The sequence below is a fragment of the Numida meleagris genome, chromosome 6, assembly GCF_002078875.1.
Source record: "Numida meleagris isolate 19003 breed g44 Domestic line chromosome 6, NumMel1.0, whole genome shotgun sequence".
In the NCBI taxonomy this organism is placed as follows: Eukaryota; Metazoa; Chordata; class Aves; order Galliformes; family Numididae; genus Numida; species Numida meleagris.
The window spans coordinates 44798372-44821555 of NC_034414.1; the positions used below are offsets into that span (position 1 = coordinate 44798372).

The window sequence follows — 23184 nt, forward strand, 5'->3', positions numbered from 1 at the left end:
TTTAATTCCTTCTCACGTTGCTTTTATCCATGCTTTTTAAGTAAGTTTTATTAGAAGGCAGGTTAATTTCAAATGACCTTTCCTCTTGTCTTGTTTGCTTGTTTATAAGCGTTAGAACTTTTGTATGAAAGTAGATGGCCAGAAGGCAAAAAATAAAAGCTATAGATTAGCATGCCACTTACTCTGCAAAGAACTTAAAAAAAATTCCCTTGTGCAAAGTTAAAAAGAAGACAGATCCAGACAAGGAGAAAGACTTCAGTATTTTCCTTTTCCCTCTGCATCGTCAGAGAAATGAAAGAGGTTATTTGTGAAAAGCCACCATGGACTGAGCCTGCAGTCTGATAAACAACAATAACCTTTTTCTTGACACTAATTCCTTTATTATATTTTTAGAAGAATTTAAAAGCCACTTATTTTTGAAAACTATGATTTCAGGAAAAAGTATAATTTTCACATTTCCTCTGATGTGTTGTGTGCCCTGCTGTGTTATGACATTTCAAGTTTCATCAAGTCACATTAATTTACATTCTCACATGTTTTCTCAGTGGAACCTGCTCTTTGGGTCAATTTTCATTCATTGTTTGATCACTTTAATGTATTTGTATTACTGAATACTTGGGCCGTATTAACTGATTTTCCCATACCCCATGCTTGCAATTCATTAGCAATCATTTCTCCTCTCTGCATGAAGATAGAAAAAACAAATGAGAGAGAGAAAATGAGAGAAAGACGAAGACTTAGAAAGAAAGTGAACAGCAATTTAGAGCAGAGCCTGGGATGTAGCCCGATCTGTCACTCAGGATTTGTTTATACTAGTAAATTTTCTCTAGTGCAACTAACACAGATTGGTGACCCAGTAGAAACCTGTATAATAAACACCGTTCTCTGGTTTTAAGACTTCCTTGATTTCACTCTTCTGTGTTTTGACAAGCATGCTTGAAGCAGCACATGTTCTAGAGATTTGTATTGGCGTTAAGTAAAACAGCGTGCTGGATCCCATCACTACAGAAAGCCATCCTATTTTCCAGGCTGAGGCAATGCTGATGTGAGAGCTGAACACCTTTGTGATGTTGGACCTCATGGTGCCATTTGGGTCACCCGTGCCTTTCCCATGGGCTAAGGCACCACACACACTTGTAGGGCTCATTGCAGCCAAGGTCAGTCACTGCGCCTCTTCACCCAAACCCACTGAACCTCACTGCACACAATGACTAGGGTTTGGGGTTAGAAGTCTGTGCTAGTGCCCAGCAGTGCAAGCACTCAGATTTCTGCTGCCCATCCACACTCCCTCAACTTGTGCCTGAGAAGCCCAAACACCCAAATTTGAACCGCTTAAATTCCCAACTGCCATGGAAAGTTGGTCCAGAACCACAGCTAAGGCACAGTATCATTTTTCTTCCAGCTCCTTGCATAAATGAAGGTCAAATGACAAAACAGTAAGCAAGGGAAACAGCCAATTTCATCTAACCTTTCCTTATATTTATTAAATTAATGAGTGAATGACCCATGGTGTTCCCCATCTCTTCCCATGCTTAACCCTGGAAGTGACAACACCACATAGAGTCCAACTGTTGAACCGGACTTTAAAATTTTTGTTGGACTCTCAAACTTCAAAATCCCTTCTCCTGTCCTAAAACCAGCTTCACCAGTGGAAGGGGACAAAGCTGGGGATGCGGGCTTGTCCAACGCAAGCATTTCTGGCCTTTGGGTAGCATTGTCTTTAACCTGTTTGGAGCAATGAGGTGATGTAGTATGAAATCCGCTCACTGATGAGTGGATTTCAGTGCAAACCTCTCTTCCAGCCTCTGCCAACTCTGGATGAGCTGCCATAAAGGCAAAAGTCTGGAAAACTCCATAGACAGAATGGAGACTCCTAAATATAGCCACAGCCACTGAGAAGCCGGTGAGAAGCCCACTGCAATGGTCTCCTCTTCCTGACTGAGGATGCTGATAAAGCCTCCCCCAGAGGGTTGACTGAAGCAACCTGAGGCATCAAAGCTTTGGTATTGTGGGCATAGGCGGCTTGTTCTGGCCTTTGTACCACTGATGGCAAATGGGCCAGTGATGTGTGCTCTGCAGGAGGGAAAACAGCGCAGCTATGACAACACATCCATTACCTGCTGGATGCTGGTGACAGCAGGTGTTTACATTCAGAGATTAAAGCCAGCCCCAATACGACATTCTGTCCCGAGGAGGAGCACAGCAAAGGATATTAACCTAAAAAGGCAGTGGTACACCAGAGGTAGAAGCAGGCTCATTTCTCCTGTGGGCAGCACTGAAAGGGATTACTCTTCTGGTGGGGGCAGGGGAAGCAAGGAGAGCGAAATTAGGAGTCCAGATGTCTGCTCTCTCTCTATATATATAGTTTCCAAGGGATTTGGAAATAAAACAAGGCAAAAGAAATGCTGTGCCACAAGGTAAGAAATGTATGTAAGGAGTTCACATGTACTCAGGATTGAGGTTGTGTTATATGACCTTAATTAAGCAAAAGCAATCATCTGGACAGGGTCTTCTGTCTTCTCCAGCCCCTGTAGACCTGAAGGGCATGTTTTGCTTTGCATGTGTCCAGCCCGGTCCTCCCTTCCCTGTGATGCAAGCGTCTTGGTCCTTGGAGATCTTGGAGCACAGAGTGGGATGTCAGTATGAGAGGCTGGGGCTGCTGCACTCCCCTCATTCGCAGTTTTGGCAGCTACAGCCAGCATTAACACCGCTTCAGAAACCAGTGGCCACGGAATAATTCAACCCATGCTGAAACCTAAGTGTAAAAAGGTTTCCCACAATATAGTCAATTCAGGCTTAATTAGGACGAAGGGAAGGAATGTCAAAATGCTGGAAGATGCCTCGCCTCACCTTACCCCTTCACGAGAAGCATGATTCCTGACATTGGCAGACTAAAAGAAAGCAACAGTTTAGAAGCACTGATGGTTTCCATAACCAGGTGCAGCACCATCAGTATCTCACCTAGACCACACAACTGGCCTCATAGCTTCTCTTTGTGTCTTTTCTCACATCTCTGTCCTGCTGAAATCAGAGAAACTGCACATGACCAAACATTCATGAAATAGAGAAGTGTATAAAAAACAAAATAAACGGGCTCAGTTCTCGCTATCACTTTCCTGCCCCAGTGTCTCTGTCCTTACTGATGCTGTCCTACTGGTGCCACAGCAAGGTGAGAGGTGCTGCAGGGAGCCCATCACAGGAAGGCGTGCTGAAGTTCCCTGTCTTCCTTCCTTCCAGTTGACAGCATGACAGAAAATCATCCCAGCCCGCCAGCACAGGTGAGTTACATTTTAAGCAAAGTGCACTGCACAGAGAACGAGATCAATGGAGGACAACAGAAATCTCAGTTGACAGCACACTAATAATTGTGGACATTAACTGATCAGATGGGGGTTTAAAGTTCACACTGTGAACATTCATATTTGCTGTGTAATGGGAAGTCAGTTTGAAGTGATATTTTTCCTATTAATAAGTGTTTGAAAGGCTGTTAGAAAAAATTATTGCTGTAGTAATCAGAATGCTGTGTGAAATTGCTTCACAGGCTTAGAGTTTTATAAAGCAGGAGAAATTCTGTATTGAAAATAGTATGAGCCCTTTACCTAGGCACCTGAAAGCAATCTTTGCTGTAAATCATCTTTTAATTCATTCACCAATATGCTATTTCTACAATAATCTCTGGAAGAAAGAAGGCTACTGAAGAAACGTGGGGAGCAGTATGAAGGAGTTGGTGCAGCCAGCACTGGGTGCAGGGTTGTTTTCTCAGGAGTATCCCTCTCTTCTTTGCCTCAGTTTTAAATGCACCCTGATAGCATCACCAGCACAGGAAGATACAGGCAAGGCAACTGGACACCTGCGCTTCATAAAGATGAGATGTTCATCACACATCTACTTCATGAGCATGCATCATATTTGCAATTAGTACTCATAGTTTAGCACCAAATGGCTCCACACAATGGCTCCTCTCTCTCGCTTGGACTGGGAAAAATGCTACTCCTCTTTCTCTGGGTGGGACTGAGATAAATACGGTAACCAGTACTGATGCAGAGCATTACTGGGCAAACTACTGCATATGACATCCAAACCAATCTTCCCTTCACCAAGGAATTGTATTTATGACATAATGCACCCACAATACTACACAAGGAAGAATCCGGAAATAAGCATTTGACACAGTCCATACTTTTCAGTCAAGGAAAAAAAAGCTGTTAAAACCTACTGAACCCCCCCCCCCCCACACACACCAGCCTGCTGCAAGGGTGAACAGATTCACTCTTCCTTCAAATCAAAGCCTTTTGTTTTTTTCCTTGTGTTTCCCACTCTTCTTTCTGCCTTTACATTGTAATCAATACAGTCTAAGCTTAGGGAATATTACCAGAGCCATGATTGCAACCTCTAACATTATAATCCATAGGGTTGCTGGGAGCATTAGAACACTCAGGATAAATTAATTCAGGGTAAGTTAAAGCTTTGAAGCTAGGAGCATCACCAGGCTTTTGAAGCTTAAGCCCTGTTTAGATTACTTGATTAAAGTAGGTCCAATCAATATATTTGCTTAGGAGCAGAGTTGATACAGAAGCATATTTAATGGGATCTGCAGCACCCCGCCCAGAAGACAGTCCTTGAGAAAGAGATAACATGCTGGGGGGCGTGGGTAGAAGCAAAATCATTGCCATGTTTTGTGCATGCCTGCAAAGCTTACTTGCAGTGGCTGTAAGAAATACCTTGTGCAAGGAAAAAGGGAGAAGAGCAACGACTAGGAAATTACAGGCTTGGGAGAGTAACTGAATCTTCTTTTAATCTAAAATTCTAAGAAGTGACCTAAAGTGAATAGCTGTATTTTTATCCACACATTATTAAAGGCATGGTCTTGCTCTTCAGCCAGTTTCAGTTTTGCCACCAGCTGCAGCAGAATTAGGGATGATAGTTTGGTTACCTGGATGGTAGCACCTCTGAAAAGATCACTGACATTGTACCTACCAGCCAGCGTCGAACAAAAGGCTATTCGTTGCACTAAAATAAAGAGCTACAAGTGTCTACCAGTATTTAGGGTTTCCTAGCTCCCATAAGACTATAACATTTACATAATCTCTTTAAAATACTACAATTTTAACAGCCTAGTGAACTCTGCTGGGCTTTCCACAAAACTGAGATGAGACAGTACCAACAATGAATTCTGCCACCAAAATCTAGAATATTGTATCCAGTGTAAATAAGGTTAAAGGCCAGACCCTGAACTGCTGAAAAGTCTTATTATCTGTGAACAATTCAGCTGGAAAACATGTATTTTAGCCTGAGCATTAGACCATGCTTGAAAAAAGCCAAAAAGACAGTCTCATGATATTTTGTTGGTCATCTGAGAATATGAGAATGCAACAGTACTCCCTATCGAAACTTACAGCAATGGGGGAGAGCACGGGTTCTCCTTTGCCCCTCTTGCTTTACTCCAGTTATATCTGTCTGGTGATTCACATATGAAGTTTCCCTCAAGTAAGGATCAGGGAAGGACAAATTAGGAGGTCAAAACAAATCAAAGAACACCCACAAAAATGCTTTGCTTTCTTCAAAGAGAATAATTGTTTTACATCAGTAGAGCACAGATGAAGCTAGTGCTGCAGTTGGCAGAATGCAGGGCAGACCTCTGGTTAAGGGCTGCTGAAGCCCTGGTTACAAGGGGAATGGTTTGACAGACAGTGCTTGAGGGCCTGGGCCGCCACACAGGGAGCTGTGCTTGCCCATGCAGTGGACAGGAGGTGACCTCCTGCAGGGAGCGGCTCTTGCTAGGCAGAAGCTGTGGGCATGTGGGGCACTCAGTCAAGGCAGGGGGGAATGACAAAGATGGCTTCAGTACCAGCCCTGGTGGTTGGAAACAAGGCTGTCTTTTGTACTCCAATGGAAAACATAATCCCTTTATATTTCTAATTGGACTTGATTAGACACCTAGACAACTTATCTGCAGTAGCTATGTAAATGAATTAGCTGTATTTTCCAGCCTACTGAGTAGCTAGAGGGTTCTCACTTCAGGGTGCAGCATTTCCCCTCCACTTTCACCCCAAATCCTAGCCCTGCTTCCCATGACAAATTTCTTAGGGAAGTACTGCCTTGGCAACACACCCCTCAGCTTTGGCAGCCCCTCTGCAGCCTCCTGGTGCTGGAGTTCCAGGCGTTTCTCCCTCCTAACCCTAATGGTACGAGTGGGCTCAGTCTTACCCAAAGAACTCTGCCCATGCCCATCTGAAACACTTCTGAGGGGATAATCCTTTTGGCAGCCACTTCTGAGATTCTCATCTTTCTCAAAATCTACATTTCATAGACTTTACCTTCTTTTTAAAACAAAATATGTTTGTCTTTTAACTTTTTTTTTTTTTTAAACACATCACGCGTTGATCCTCATGGCGAGCTCTCATGTATTTTAATGACATTAACAGTCTGCATGAACAAACAGCTGGAGGTTCTGTGAGGGATACAAGCTCTCCCTGCCTTTGGGCACATAACCTTTTCTTCTCCCCCAAACCCTCAATGAGAAGTGATTATAATTCTACCTTACAAATACATCTAGGCACAAGTCATTACTTGGCTGTTGCAAGGTGAATTGCTTAAAAAAAGTTGCTGACTCTAGGAAATAATTAATGCTTTTTTTTTTTTTTTTTCCTCCACTGACACTTAATACTTAAAAGAAGCTGCCTAACATAGGCTTCAAGGCCCAGGTACTCTGTGACGGCCATCACAGGGCCACTGACTGATTCCACAGCCTGGGGTCCCCCTGCAGCCCTTCCAGTCACAGTGAGTACAGCTGATTTGGATTACATTACCAGCCTGGTGTAGATCAGTAATTTTCTTCCAGTTAGATACATTGTCACAGGCTGTTAATTTTACTGCAGGCTCATTTGAAGGGAGTGGGGAAGCAGCATGGCAAGCAAACAGCTTCTGCACAGAGCTTGGGATACCCAAGCAATTAGGCTTCTTGCTCCTTTCCCATTTGTTTACAGTCCACCTTACTAAGACAAACACAATGCCTGTGTAAGACTATGCCTTTCTGAGAGGTCAGACTCTAGGCTAAGTCTAGGTAAATAGCTGGTGGTACAAAAATGGAGATAAGAAAAAGAAATGTGAAAGGCACTCAGCACCCAGATTTTCTACTAGAGGCAGTCAGCTTGACATCATCTAGAATATACTGCAGTTGCCCAAAAAGAAGAAAAACAAGATAGTGAGGAAGGAGAAAGGAGGATGGTGATGTGACTTTTCAGAAGTAGAAATGCATCCTGACATGGTCCCCAGGAGTCAGTTGATAATTCTCTTCCAAGTCATTTAATAAGTGGCATAATTTCTAGGCTGTGATTTTGTTCTCACTCACATCAGCACTCACCAGCCTCCAGGCCACTGGATATAGTGACGCTGAGGCTAACCAGTTCAGGAAAAGCCCTGCAGGCATTATGTTAATATTACTTAACTTTGGTAGCCGGTGAGGAACCAGACTCCTTGAGCATCCCCAGAGCCTCCAGATGGTGATCGAGAGCAGCAAGGTCACACCTATGGAAGCTCTTCCAACACCCAGGGAGCCTCACCTCATAGTGTGAGCACCTGTTTTAGATGTTTACAGTTAGGAGATGTTAAAATGGCTCTGACTTCTGTCTATAGGAAGTTAATACTAAAATTGGCACTGTGTGTTGTCACTTGGGGGATAATCTAGTACAAACATTAAGTGAGTGCTCTGTCACTGTAATTGCATGTTACTGTTCAGACAGTGGCACTTCATTACGGAGGAGGAAGAAGTCACACAAGGCAGCAGTGGCCCAGATCTCCGGGAGCAGCCGCAGTGCTGGGACAGGGGCTGTGGTGGCACAGAACAGGCAGCCACAATGCTTTAGAGCAGGTAAAATACTGTGAGAAGTGGTGAAATCCAGCAAGGTTGCCTGTCTTGCCCGGAGTACTCAGGTTCTCACTGGATTCTCCTTTTTCCCCCAGAAATCTCTAGCTCAACAAGGATAGTATCTATGTGGAGACCCAGCCTGAAGCAGGGTTCAACGCTGGTCAGGCAAACCTGCCTAGGGCATGCTTGCATAGTTTCAACATCCTGAAATGTGGTTCGGATCACCATTCATGCCACCAGGATGAAGTCTCTCAAAATCAGAAGGTCTTGCAGAGGCAAAGCCATCCTGATTTCCGGAGTCAGACCCTAGCACTTGCTTCTGACAGGGCTTCCTTTGCCCAGGGCTCTGGGATTTCTCAGCCAGCACCAGGAACCTTTGTGCTGCGACCTCTTTCTCCTCTGCAGTCAAAGAACACTTTCCTTTCCCTGCTCTTCCCACTCATGGCTTGCAAAGCTCAGCGATTCAAAATGGCTGACTTCAATGCCTTTTAGACCGTAATCCCCAAATCCGGTTTATGCATGGCGGATCCCCAGCTGTAGAGGTATGGCCCCTCCCCACTGCTGTGCCAGGAGGGACAGCAGGCAGTGCCCACCTGCAGCAGGCCAGGTCTCTTCTTCCAGTCAACAGTCTCCTTCATCCATCACTGGGTTATACAAATCCCACTGTATATGATTACACTCCCTAGTAGTGCGGCTTTAGTAACTGAGGTGGTGAATGAATTAGGTTAGAATAAGCAAGTGCATTAATTAGTATGCTGATGGCAGAATAAAGCTATTTTTAAAATCATGGAACAGCGCTGCTCTTTACTATGATTGCAGAGATTATGTAAGACAATGACTAAAATCAGGTTCCTGCATCTCAGACAGATCCATGTTTTAGAGGTACAAAAACAAAATTGCAGAAGAATGAGAGGAGATAGCATTATTTTAATTGGCTCTGTTTGCCTTTCCTAACAAAGTGCAAAGCAGCTGTGTCACCAACCTCTTCTAACTCATACTACTTTTTCTAGGGAGTGTTTTGCCCAAGAGCCATTTGTTTAAGACCAGCTGTGTACTTCAGGGAATGTCAGCTCAGGAGAAATCTGCTGCATCACGCCCCACCACTCAGCAGAGTCACCGGGCATCCCTCACATGCAGTGCTGATACCTACAGTGCCTCTAGCAGAAGTATTTCACTCATTCGTACATTACTTTGTGGAAGATTCTGCACTTTGAGACTAAGCTACCAAAAAGAGATGCTGCCGTTTTCAGTCACAGCTACTTGGAAAAAGCCCCTAGAAATTGCCAGTAAAGACTTGGCAAGAATGCTACTTATGATGATAAGCATAGATTTTAAAGTTTTGTGTTTACATCCTCTTGCACTGTAATGCTCAGAATACTGTATTTACCATCATTATTTGATTTCTTACACCACAGTGGAGAGCAGCACTGCTGATCAAATATAAAGAGGCAGCCAATCCCAATGCAAATAGAAATATAACAAAGCCTGCACATTTATAGGCAATCAGAACTATGTCAAACAGCATAAGATAAAAATCACAGTATATGTTCATTGTTAATTCAGACAAACGTTTGTCTTACAATGTTTTCACAGTTTCTCACCATTGTTAATCAGTCATCAGCTGTATTTTAAGATGAAGTTTTAAAATGTTTTAATTGTCTTATATGGGAAACATGCCCAATTATAACATCATGAGTTATTAAAGCTGAAGATTTATTCATTTATAGCAGCTTTTTACAAAGCAGATGCAACAGGAACTGTTATTATTTGATTTCCTGGCATAAAAGATCTCCAGTACATAGGAAAAGAGCCATTTGCCATGACTTGCGTTACATTCTCCAGTTTCTTCCTAGGCAGTTTTACCAGACAGCATGCATAGGCAAGCAGCAGCATCACACACAGCCTTCCTTGCAGGGACACCAGCAGTAAAGGATGCTGCTATATAAAGAAACCGATATAACATGAAGACCACGCAGACAGGCATTTTGCACTTACCCATTCTGTCCAAGACTTTCTCCTGCAGACCATCCAGGTAAAGCTGGGCACACACCACCTCTCATCAGTTAGGCCTCCTCTACTTGCTCTGCTCAGGGCCCCTTCTGCCTCACACTGGGGGCTGTGCAGGAGCTCAGCTTCAGCAAGGAGGTGATCAGAGGGCCAGCGAGGCCCCTGAAAGACCACACTACCATGCAGGGAGCAACGGGCAGCAGTAGTTGTCAACAGCCCAGGGGCTTTGGTGAACAAACACCCCTGCATCCTCCTTAGATTATGGCCCAGAGAGCCCTGATGGTGTTTCAACCTGCAAATACGGCTCGGTTCACACCTTCCAACGGCCACTGAGGGGCTGTGGTGGCCAGGAGAGCCCAGGTTTCAGCCTGAAGGCACTCCCAGGCTGCAACCTTGATCCAGTCATACTCAGAACCAGCCAGCTCAGGGCTGAGGTCAGCAGCAGGGAGGAACCAGCTGGGCACCATCACTGCAAGCCAGCAGAGTAGGACAGGTGCATTTAATGAGGGATCTAGCAAACATGGGGGCTGGAGACCCATTTCATAGCAAAAGGGATATGTACATCTCTGAGAGAGACTACAGCCTATAGACTACCCATGCTGCAGCTTGGACAACTCTCAGGGCCTGTGTCCCATAGTGGCCTGTTCTGAGGTAGGGGCATCCCTGAAGAAAGAGGAGCTAAGCAGCAAAGGAGCCCCACAGAAGTCCCTTGGGCTGCTCACGCTGCCCTGCAGCTTGCGAGAGGCATTCTGACAAGCTGTGTTTAACCTGTGGTGAAAATAAGGATGTTGAGGCTGGAGGTAAGTTGCTGATTGTTTGTGTGCTTTCTAAATACCCAAATGAGTGATCAGCAGTTTGTGTTAATTGACAATAAAGTAAAATTTGCCACTTGAGACCATTTTGCCCATGACAGACAAATTTCAAGGTTGCACAAAAAGCCTGTAGCACTGCTGGGATTTCGCCTGCCTCACACGGAGGGCCTGGGGCAAACAGCTGGAGTCTTCCTGCAACCCCTGGAGGGAAGCCTCAATTTAGAAGCTGGAACCTCTGCTGTACTGTAGGAGCCAGGTACCTCCTATTTGGCAGTTCTCTAAGTGCCCTGAGATGCTGCAGGGTGTGAGGCAATGGGCAGCCAGCAGCATGATGGTGGCTGGGCCTGTAGCAGGAGGGGAGCCATGAGGGGAAGATGGTGCAAAGCACAGCTGCATGTTGTCTCCTCACCGGCCTCCTTTCAGTCTGAGAGTTTTGGTCCTCACCTTCATTCTGTTGCTGCAGCAGCGGATGCTGAGAATATGTTGCAAAACAAGACTTGTGTGGCCCCAAGTAGAGACAGAACAAAATTCTGCTAGACAGAAGCGTTCCTTCTTGTTCTTCTCAGCCTCTTTACAAGTTAAATCCACACATGGTGCTCTTCATAGAGCCCATGTTCAAACCGCAACACCTGGAGTATAACTTGTAAGATTTTACTCTTCAGATTTAACTGGGGAAAACTACAAGGCAACTACTATTCCTTCGTATCCTTTATTATTCACCCTGTGAAGAGATGACTTATTCACTGTTTCCCCTGCTCTAGCCTCACGTTGTCTGGTAGAGCCGTGCAGACAGGCATCGAGCAGTCTGTGTGTACAGCACTGAACCCTGTGGCAGTCTGGGAGCAGCCCCAAGGCCTCAGGAGCAGGACACCTGCTGGAAGGTGAGGGACTGATTCACTTTGGGCAACCAGCTTTCAAGCTTCACAGTATTTCCTCCGACAAACGTTCCCTTCCTACAGCAAGCTACAGGAGTAACTAGGCGAAAGAACTGGGAATCCTGTGCTGCAGAAACCAGCATGAAGATTAGAAGGCAGTGTTTCAGACCAGTCCTGTTACATACGTCTGATTACTGAATCTCCTCTGACAGAATCATAAAGATTGGAACAGGCCACTAAGATAATCTAGTCCCACCACTAACCCATCACCACCATGCCCACTAACCATGTCCCTCAGTGCCACATCTACACATTTCCCGAACACCTCCAGAGACGGTGAGTCCACCACCTCCCTATGCAGCCTGTGCCAATACCTCACCACTCCTCCTGAGAAGAAATATTTCCTAATAATTCCCAGGAAATCAGCTTTGTTTCTGGGTTTCAAAACTGATGACAAAGGAAGACCAGGCCCTAAATTTAACAGGAATTTAATATGATGTCTAGTAATTTGCATATGACAGCAAATTAACATGAGTTGATTCCTACTGCAGTGAAAATATGGGTAACATCCCACTGGGGCTAGAACTACTTAAAAATTAAGCAATTCATTTGTGAAAAAAAATCACTGTTTTTTCCTCTATAATACCTGAGTGTATTTCGAAGACAATATTCACAAAACTACAATTGTTCAATTGATGCAACTCAGTAATTTTTATTGCAACTGGAAGACAATACATCACAGAAACTTTATGGTAGGTTTTGGGAAAGTGTTATTTACAATAATAATTGATGAAGTAGTTTGTCTTTGGCAATATGATTACACATCAAGAAAATGTAAAATGCAAGTATGCCTCTAAATCAACATTTTCATATTCCCTAAAGATCAGCTGATTGCACTTGTCTTCGGACTGCTCATTTAGGTAAACACAAATACAACTTAACATCACTGTTCATTCCCCGTCACAGTTTGTATTTTAATATTGATGAAACTGGCAGTTTCAGACGCCAAGTACAGGAAAAAAAAATTGGCTTATCACTGTACTAAATTAACATATTGGCCAGTTAAGGTCCTGTGACCCTTAAGCACTGATATTAAATCTCTTGGTCTTTTGATTGCTTTATCACTTTTTTTTTTTTCTGTAAAACAAAATATTTCAGAAATTACAGATCAGAGTATAAAAAAAATGTACAAGTCCATAATGCTTTTCATACACACACAAATCATTCCCCCCCGACATTTTACATCATGGCAGTTATAAGTAGTGAGTGTGAATGATGCAGGCATGGAACTGGTTATCAGGTACAAGTATTACTTTCAATTGTCATCCCACACACATACTCAGAAATGTACAATGCTCTATTAACTTAAAAATGTACTGAAATTCAATGGTTAATCTGAAAGAAAAAGAAGTCTTGGGATTTTAGGCCAGAGTAAAGAGATTCCCATTTCTAGATGATGGCCATTGCAGAATGTAACACATAATTGTAGCACAAGCTGCAGTTATCCCTTAAACCCTCAGATGATGAAGTCTCAGAACTGCTGGCCTAATCCAAAGGCCAATGAAACTAAGCAAAAATGAAAAACTGAAACAAAAATGCCTTCCATTGTCTGTGAGAGGCTGTTACATCAGGCCCATTTCCCCTTTTTGCAAAAGGAAACACAATACAGTAGAAAAACCATTATATAGCTTCAGATAAATACTTGTTTCAATGCTAAAACAAAAACAAAATCCAAGCTCCCCAAACCAGGAAAGGCTACTTATTAGAACAACTCAAAGTGACCTTTAGATTGTTTCTGGTTTTAAATGTACACCAGCAAAATACAGCACCATAGACACATTAGGTTGAGACTTTTTTGGTCAGTGAAGCTAGTACTTGTTGGCTGAACTGTGGAAGAATTGTAAGGTCATGTACATGATAAAGCAACCCAGCTGACAAGTCTCTGCTTAATTCAAGAATAACCAGTACTAGAAGTAAAAATGCAAAAAAAAAAAAAAAGAAAAGAAAAAAAAGAAAAAAAATACCCTAATAAACCACCATTAATTAATACTTTCTAAATAAAAGGGGATTAGCAGATGAATTCACAAATGTATGCAGATTTATACAGAACACCAAATGTTGTGTGTAAATCCTTAAAAACTCCAGCTTAAAACAGAAACACACAAACGCATAGTTTGACTTACACATTCCATTTCAAAGGAAAAGAGACATCATTACAACTTGGTAACTGTGCTAAATGCAATATAAACCAAACAGAAATTCAAAGTTTGGCAGATAACTAAGAAGAGGGTTATCACTTAGGTTATATAGCAAAGTGTTGATGTATATTACATAGAGTAGTATAAATAATAAAAAAGTATTATTTAAATTAGATCACAGTGCTGCATTATGTGCATAACAGTGTTTGATATATTACTGGAGGGCTGTGAAGAACACTACTAAAACTTAACTGGTCAGACAGTCAACACTGATATTCTGTTACAATCAAGAGGATGTATGGTTCAAATGCTCTTTTGGTGGCAAAGTCAAGAAAAAGTTTTAAAAACATTTCCTATGAAGTATGCCCATGAGCTGTTCAGGCAGCAGTGGCATACCCAAAGGAACGTCTGCATTCTCCATGAAGTGAAGTAGACTGCATTGCATCTGGAATTGTAAATGCATTCTCTATACTTTAATCCTGGAGCACAGGGAAGTAATGTTTTAAAAAACTACTTGGGCCGGATCAAAGGAAAAATGGTAATAATAAAACAGTATCGATTTTCAAGAGCACTTGGGTGTCTCTAGCTCCACTGACTGCAAAGCAGACACCCTGAGGTTCTAGAAAATCCCAGACTGTGCCTATCTACATGTTTAGATACAGAAATACTTCCAGAAAAATTAGGGTCTCGATGATTTGGCTACTGAGAAAATGGCCATTTTATCCATGGTGCCATTTGGCATGCAACTTAGGATTTAGTATGTTCAAGTATGTTGACACCCCTCTACCTCAGTCTGGTGAAGAATGCAGCCCACAGGGTTTCGCTGTATCTTTTGCAAAGGTAGACAGTTATTCACTTGAACCCTAGGAGCCGATGCACCTCCTTTGGGATTCTTTTCTCCCATTTTAAGGTAAGACAGGAGTCAGCCTACACACATCAACTGAATTACCAGTAAGAATACAGTCACAGGCTAGTTCTGTGGTCCTAAAAAGCATGCTTCATCCCTCCGCAAAGCTCTGGTGATCTTGATAGAACTACTGCTGGTTTTACCATGAGAAGTTCAGCATCAAACTGGTTTCAGAAACAGCTACGGGATGTTGTATTAAAGCTGTTCAAGAACTGTGCCTGAATTTCTAAATGCAGGCAAAAATCTGCATCAAAAATGACTTCTCAGGAGAATATCCATCTGCTTGCAGCATACAAACATGACTGACAGATTTCACCTCCCTGCAGATTTCTGTGAAATCTGCTTTGTGGCATTAGATCTGGACTGCAAGAGCTTCTCCCTGCAGAATGTACATTCCAAGGGAACTCCTGGTGAAGTCTGAGTGACCCTTACAACACACGTCCATATGAAACTTGCCACTAAATGCTTGCTGACCTACCAGGATTCCTCTAGTCCCCACCTGTTCTGGAGAACCATTAATTTGGCAATATTGATAGTGAGGGAAATGGTAAGTTAAGAGATTCTATGACTTCTCACCCAAAAATGGCTTAGTAAGGAAACTAAACAAGCAAAACCCAACCACCTCATGTCTGGCAAGTGAGAGAGCCTGTAATACAGCGCAATTACCACTCAGTTTTGGCATGACTTACTGAAAGGAGAGGCAACTGGGCGGAGGAGCTCTTTTTTTGTTTGGAAAAAAATCACTCAATTCTTATTAAAAAAAGAACAAACTTTTCTGATGGAGTACCATCAGAATTTACCAATTCTGACAAAGCTGTCATTTTTAGCCAGCCACAAAAATGTTTTAAAAGGTGACTCAAATATTTTATACAAATCCAAATTATATACTTGTCAATAGTTAGAGGAAGCATCGATAAAAGACAAGTTGGTTTTAAACTCCAGAAATCATCTGTTGATGACAGTAGCACTCAGCCAAACTGTGAACTCCTCAGCAGATCAAATGAGGAGGAACACATTTCAAATGAAAACAAATTTCAAATGACACCTGCCAACAGTTTACGTTTACCAGCAAGTATAAAAAGAAGGTGTTGAAGTCTTAGAGAGATTACATATGTGTGTATTTATAAAGATAACCTGCTTAATTAGATATTTATGCAAAATGACCGATTTCTAAGGTAATACTAGTGGTAATTATATATTTAGCCACCAAGAGTCCACATTAATGAATAGTACTTGCTGCGCAGCAGACACTGATTTTGTTTGCACTGATGTACTGCAGTCAGTAACAATGCTCTGGAATTAGTGTTGTGACTGGACAGGATCTGGCCACCAGCAGACAACCACACTGCTTTCTCTGGAGGAAAGAAATGGCTGAGCCTCATTTTCAGTGCGTTTTCTGCCATTAATTTGACTTTTAAACGTTGCCTTCTGATATATATTAAAAGACTTCCTCTGTGGAACAACTTATGCATTAATGAGCAAAGGTGGTGGCAAGCTGGTACTGTACTACTTTGTACTTCAAATGACTGCCCCCAAGTCCATAAAACAACGAAGGACCAAGTTCTGTGCAGGACTGTGTGGTTCACTGCCTGCAGACCGAGTTGCTTGGGACTGTCCCAGTCCAATCACACCAGGAGAGCTCTATCAAAACGGAAAGGTATGGCTCAACCATCTCCATGCTCCATGGCCGAAAGAAAACTTTGTTCTCCCCAACTTTATCTCAAAGGCTGTTGGCAGCCAACAGGTTTCATATTTTTGTACTCCAACTGTAATATACTGGCCATCAGGCCTGCATGGCTCAGCCCCAGGACCAGCAAACAGGAGAGTGCAGAGCTCCTCCTTGCACCATCCTTGGCGCTCTCCTTCCTTATCTGCATAGCTGGCAGTTGTGCTGGGCTCCAGCAGTTGTCAGACAACCCCTGACAAGGCAGATCCTGGATCCCAGCGCACAATGAGTGAGATGAGAGGAGAGGCACAATTTTGGTGTGCTGCCCCCAGCGTGGTCCTGTTCTTTGTATTACAAAGCATTTGTGGAGCATGAGAAGGCTGCCAGGTCCAGCCCAGCCTACCCTTTGGTCTTCCCACTTCCTAACTGCACATACACCAAATGCAACTCTCATTTCACTCCACTGAATGGGAAGTCAGATCCTTCTCTAAACTCACTCTTCATGAACTAGATCCACCTTAGCGGTGCTGCTGACTGGAACAGTTTTTGGGATATAAACCTGTGTTCTTTAACAGAAACAGACCATTTCATTCTGTTAAGTGGCAGGGTTTTTCAGTCTCTGGGATTTTCTCCTTGTCTCTTGGATATTCCAAGTACGGAACTTTTTCATGCCAAACTGACAAATCCAGGTGAGAGAGACTGTATTATCCATTTCACGGCTTCCCTCAGCTGTAGGGATCTCCAATCTAACAATCACCGTGTCAGGAGAGAAGCACTATACCTGAATCACACTCTCTGTAGCACTGGTTTTTCTCGGGACACCTCAATAAGGCTCTTAATAACTTCATTTTCTCATGGCAAATTAGCAAAGCTATTTTCTTGTCTACTTATTCCTGAATCAAATCAGAGAGTTTTCCTCAATTAATCTCCCATTATTCTCTTGATTCTGTCATACACACTCACTACTAAACTTGCCCTCAGATTATTGCGTCATGTTACACATGTACAGACGAAGAAAGGACACACTTTTACTTTTTTTTCTTTTTTTCTTTTTTTTTTTTTTTTAAAGAGAAGTAGGGAGAGGGGGCTGAATGTGCAGACAAGGCAGTATAATTCAACCATCCAAGCCCTACCAGAGCATGAAGATTTTATTTTTTAATATTGCAGAGTAAGTTTCCCAACAGTCAGTGTTTGTCCCTGAAGAAGGTTAAACCTTAAACACCTGCTTCAAAAAAAAAAAAAAAAAAATCCACAAAAAACAACCCAACAACAAAAAAGAACCAAAACAAAAACAAAACAAAAACAAAAAATAAAATAAACCAACCAAACTCTAAGCCTAAGGGCTTAAAAATTAGAGGCATAGCCTTTTTCTCTATTTTCTATATTTATATGAAAATAATTCATGCTTCATGCTAAATACATTATTTACCTTACAAGAACTTTGTCATCTTTGAATAAAAAAAATTGTTTGCTTTTTGTATTCCCCCCCCCCCTTCCAAAAGGAATCCATGCAGTGTGGATCATTTTTTTTTCTGCTGGCTACGCTGGTTGAATCTGGAAATCTGTTGCTGTTTTTGCACAGATGAATCCTAACTGACATTAACTGCAACGCTCACTTCTGAGGGCAGTGTAGGAGCTGCTTTGCTGAACTTAATTTCACTGTTCATCAATACGCTTTCCTGTTGTTTTTTTTAAATTACAGATTAATACTAATGGCAGGTTTTGTAGCTATTTTTCCCTCAGTTAGATCAAATATTTGATCCACAGAAAAGGATTCTGATTTATTTTCTTCCTTAATATCTACTGTAATTTCTTAGACTTGATTGCTTTTCACTCAGGCAGTTCAGAAGACATAGCTTGTTTTTCCCTATACTATTATTTTTTGCACGCAGTGCCAATCTTCGGGCTTATGGCTTTTTGAACATTCAGTTAATTCAATATAGAAGACATAATTCAATGATTTGCAATGCTATTAACAGTGCCACCCCCCCCCCATTTCTCCTCATTATTTCACTGAAACTCATTGCATACACAGTTCAAACTTCCCAAAACTTAAAGTTACCAGTCCTCACGCTATTAGCCACGTACAGTACACGAAGCACTAAAAGTGCATTACGGTATGCGCAGTTGCCACCAGTGGCTGTCCAAAGACTTCTATGGCACGGTGAATCCAAGTGCCACTAGATGGTCTGTGGTTTGGTGCGAGAAGTACACACCTTCTCTTTCCCCCAGATCTTCTTTATTCACATTCACTTACAACCCAATTGTAAGGCCATTAAAAAAATTCTTAAGGGACAGGCCTGAATGACTACTAAATTATGCAATCTCTTCTAGCGTAAGAGAGATTTCCAAGTGCCCAATCTTATCCCATCACAATAATGTTGATGTCACTGCGTATTCAACCATGCATTTTTTGACAAGCCGGAGAAAGCAATGGCGATTTTGGCTTTTTTTGTTGTTAACTTTTTGTCTTCAGGTAATGAAAAGCTTTTGTAAATTAGCTGAGTGTCAGTATGAGTTCTATGGCTTCAATCTCCTTTAAAAATAAAAATCTTAAGGGTCCAAAAAAAAAAAAAAAGAAAAGAAACAAAACCAAATAGAAAGAAAAACAAAAAAGGAAAAAATTGCTGATATTGCCACAAATCATTAGAATTCACCTGACGTGCTGAAACAAAACTTTTAAGTTCAAACAAATCATTGATTTGTTCTAATTTTTTGTGGTTTCCTTTTGCTCTTTCTGCCCCTTTGCCGTCCGATTGGTGATGTTATTCAAACAGGATCGAATTCCCGCTAAATGCAGGAGAGATCCCGCTGCTTCTTTCATCTCCTCGTCGTCACTCTCAGGGGGCTTTTCTGTACGTCTCTTTTTAAGAGGCAGTGTGTCACTTGGTACTTTTTTCGCCTTCATCAAATGTTGCCTTTTCTTGTGCTGGGATGCATACCCACTGTCAGCTAAAGAATCCTTGGTCTCCTTCCGATTTTGCTTTTTGTCCTCCTCTTCTGTTTCACTATGGCTCTCATGGCTCTGGAAGCTAACTTCACTTCCTTCACTGCTGTCTTGGCTACCTTTAGTTGCAAATTCATACTGGTCATCAGCAGAGGAAGAGGAAACGGAGTCACTAGCAGGTGATGTGCTCCTGTGGTTGGAAGATTTGGCACTGCTGTAGTTGTGATCCTCCTTCGGGTCACCGCTAACAACTGGAGAGCCACACGACTGTTCGCTTTCTGTCCGCATCCGGCAGTTTGTTATTCCATTCCTGGAAAAGCAAATTGAAGTAGCTGTAAAAACCACAGAGAAGTAATCCTGCTTCAGTGCAGAAGACTACAAGGTAAAAACAACTGACAGATAATCGGAAGTTATGATTATCAAAGTAACATCCACGCAGGCCACTTTCAAAGCCTGACTTTTTACAACTGCTTGCAAATTGGACTATACACATGCGTCAAGGCAAAAGACAGGTAGCAGTACAAGAGGCAGGAGCAAGGAGGGTGGCCATAATAAGTGATGTCTGAACAGTCCTGATCTGTGTTTTAAAAAAATAACTAAAAAATTTTATTTACTAGATTTTAAATAAGTTCTGATGAGTTGTATAAATATTCTCCAACCTTTCCAAATGATACTACTAAAAATGTGGGGAAGAGACACCGACTTCCTGGTGTTCTGCCTTTGCCTCTTCTCAGAGACTCTTTCTCAGCTCTGCCATTCCCAGGTAGGAGAATTTCAGCTGGAACCTGCGCGGTCCCAGATGGGACATTTCTGACAGTCACATTTCCAATTGTGATCAGTTTGTGGATGATCTTAAAAACAACGTGATCTTAAGACACTAACTGCCAACAAAATATTAAAATGTGTTCAAAAACAAACAGTAGAAAAAAATCTGGTTTTGCTTTAGAACTTGTCATTTTCCTCTTTAGTTTTATGGCACTCAGCGCTGTGGGAACTACTGCAGCACAATATATTTAATAACTAATGGTGTCCCCTTCAGCACTGGAAAATATTATAGCATTATGAATGACTTTACAATACAGAACACAATGCTCGCAAGTCAGCTGCAGAAGGGATTGCCCCTGTGCAGTGCTTAATTCCCACTGAGAAAAGGAGAGGGGAATGCTCGTCCCTGAGTAAAGCCATCATCATTTTCCCTGCCAGTTCACCAGCCTTGAACTCCTCTATCAATAAAAACAAAAAACAAAAACAAGCAAGGCTGTTTCATCTGTCACATGATAAACCGCTTTAAAATCTGGTCCTGCCACCTTCATGCTATCAGCACAGTGCTCTCACACAATCACGACTGCGTTGGTTAAAAATGCACACTGAACACAGGTGTTTCTTAACAGAAATGTGACAGTGACCAGAGTATTCCTGTTTCTACTTAAAAAATGGGAAAGTGCTTAAGTTTCAGGGAATGGACCTCAAGTCTGGTTTCTTTACAGACTGAACAGCAGAGTATTATCCATTTTAGATAGGTATGGCTGAAAGGTGGAAAATATAGGAGAGGTATATAATCCCTCATTTCCTATTCATCTCAATGCACTCATCTGTGGAGCTTACTGAAGTAAGAAACAGCTTCTGAGAACCAGTGACAGGACAATGCTAAAAGGTAGTGCATTAATCAGCCCTCCCAAATGTTCTTATTTACAGTACTTTCAGATAAATGTATATAACAGAAGGCATAGTTATTAGCAGCCTCTTTTGCTCAATAAAATTATTTTCCCTTAGACTTTCAAGTAGCTTTATGATCCATAAATTATACACAAAACCCAGAAGGAATACACAATGCTCCTTCAATTATTAATAACTAAATGCAATGTCATTCATGACTGTGCAGCAAGCCAGCTGCATTTACTCTGTGATGGTTTCCCACTGCAGGGGTTGTCATTAGAGGATGCCAAATGCTTAAAAGAAGAAATCATCCATACTAAACTAGTTGAAAGGTGAATTTATAACCAACTCCTTAAGATCAGTCATTACGAGGAAGCATGTGATGCATTTTAAGTGACAGATTCTTCATTTTTAGGGTAAATTTACATTTAAAGATGTTCAAAATTATCATAAATTAGCATAAAATTAAAGTTACTTGATTTTATTAGGCAGCTAACAGGGCAACGTGGCTCAATAAAGATCACATGCTCCTAATTCTCCATATAGAGCCACCAATAAATTCTTGCTCCAAGGAAAAAAAACACAGGACAGAATAGGTAGGAACCCAAGTGGAATTCTTACAGATTAGGTTATTAGTGAACAAGGCTTCTGACAGATGGGATTTAATCAAGATGCCCATTTTTGTGTTATTAGATCTACCTCTATTCGTTCTCAGAAACCATCAATAAAAGGAAAGCAACAGTTCCATGAAGCAGAGCAACGACGTGCCAAAAGACCTCCCTGGTTTGCCCCCTCTCGAGTCTCGTGTTTGCTTTTCCATAAAGGGGCTATAATTTGGATTCAAAACCTCTGCCCAAGGGACATACTCCAGATCCCAATCCCTTAAGAAAACCAGAAAAACAGAATGAAAAGGCCCAGGGATTACAGAAGCAATGTCCTGGGGAAAGGCGCACTACTATGGGGTTAGAATCCCACAGGGAATGACCGCAATCGGGGATGATGGCAAAGAAAGACAGAAAAGGACAAAAAAAAAGTCACTTTAAAATAAGTGGGAGGAAATAGGAAATAACAACGCATTTCAAAAGAAAAGGAGCTATGGTGGAACTGGTCAGGAAATGGACAGCATTTGCATCTCAGAAAAATCTTTATGGTTTTCACTTACATTTTGAAAGATTTCCAACCAGTTCTGCTTGGGGAAATAAAAAAGGAAGAGAAAGAAGGTCAAGGAGAGAAGTAGCAAAGGATATCTGCAGAGATGAAAATGAGTTATACAGGCAGAGTGTTTTAGGATGTTCATCAGGTCAAAATTTGCATAGCCTGAAAGTAAATTCATCTGATAGGCAATAGATCAAAACACAGGAAAAGTTAGTTATAGTTGATATTAGCACATAAATATGAGTTGAATAAACTATTATCTGAATCATTAATAATCCGCACATGCTTCTGAGACATTGTCAAGCTTCATATTGCTCTTACCCAGACACGCACTCACTAACAAATGAATCTGGTGATCTACTAAGTTCAATGCAGATCATCAGTGGACAGAACTCCCCCAGGCTTCAGGGGACAGATTTTGGCCAGCTTAATCTATTTTTGCTCGCAATTCTGGCTGTGATTCTAACTTTGTCACTGAAACAACAATAGTTTTTTAAAACACAAAATTGCTCTGTGCTTAGTATAACAGTGAGGCAAAATTTAAAGTAAAACCTTATTATTTCCCCATTTTCTAGTTCAGCACTTCATTTCAAAATTTCCAGAAACTGACATGCTCTCTAATATGCCTGCTTCTCTCAGGAAAGGCCATGGGGCAGTCAGTCTCTGGAGCTTTTCATCCTACAGATTCTTATTTGCTTGAGGGTTCTCAACTACCGTTATACACCTAAAAGTACCATGCACAGACTGTTTTAAGAATATTTCAATTTGGCTGCAGCACAATTACACAACCCTCAAGGTCTGCAGAGATAAGTTGGCCTTTTGAAAGCCTGATTCCATTCCCCTTGTAAATTGATACGAGTTCTGTTACTAATTTCATCAGGAGCGAAATGGAGCCCACAGGAGCTGGATCTCAACTCAGTAACGAAACATTTGTCTTTGCACAGTGTCACTGCTTCTGCCTTTTAAAGGGGTCTTCCTTGGGATGCAGCAGAACTAAGACTCTGTTCTGTTTGCAAAATGGCAAGAAGTTTGGCTGAAAAATACTTTCTGTATTCCACATCAGAGACAGGTATATTCGTTGAACAAAACAAACC

At 41.9% G+C, this 23184-nt stretch overlaps 1 protein-coding gene across 6 annotated transcripts in view; it reads right to left on the bottom strand.

The window, feature by feature from the left end:
* The window catches only part of FOXN3 (forkhead box N3), a 186608-nt gene continuing 175672 nt past the window's right edge, over positions 12249-23184 (bottom strand). For all 6 annotated transcript variants that reach the window (XM_021403784.1, XM_021403783.1, XM_021403778.1 and 3 more), the window contains one exon: positions 12249-19589. In XM_021403784.1, coding sequence (XP_021259459.1) covers positions 19040-19589 — 550 coding nt within the window. In that variant the 3' untranslated portion in view covers positions 12249-19039. The remainder of the gene's footprint in view (positions 19590-23184) is intronic.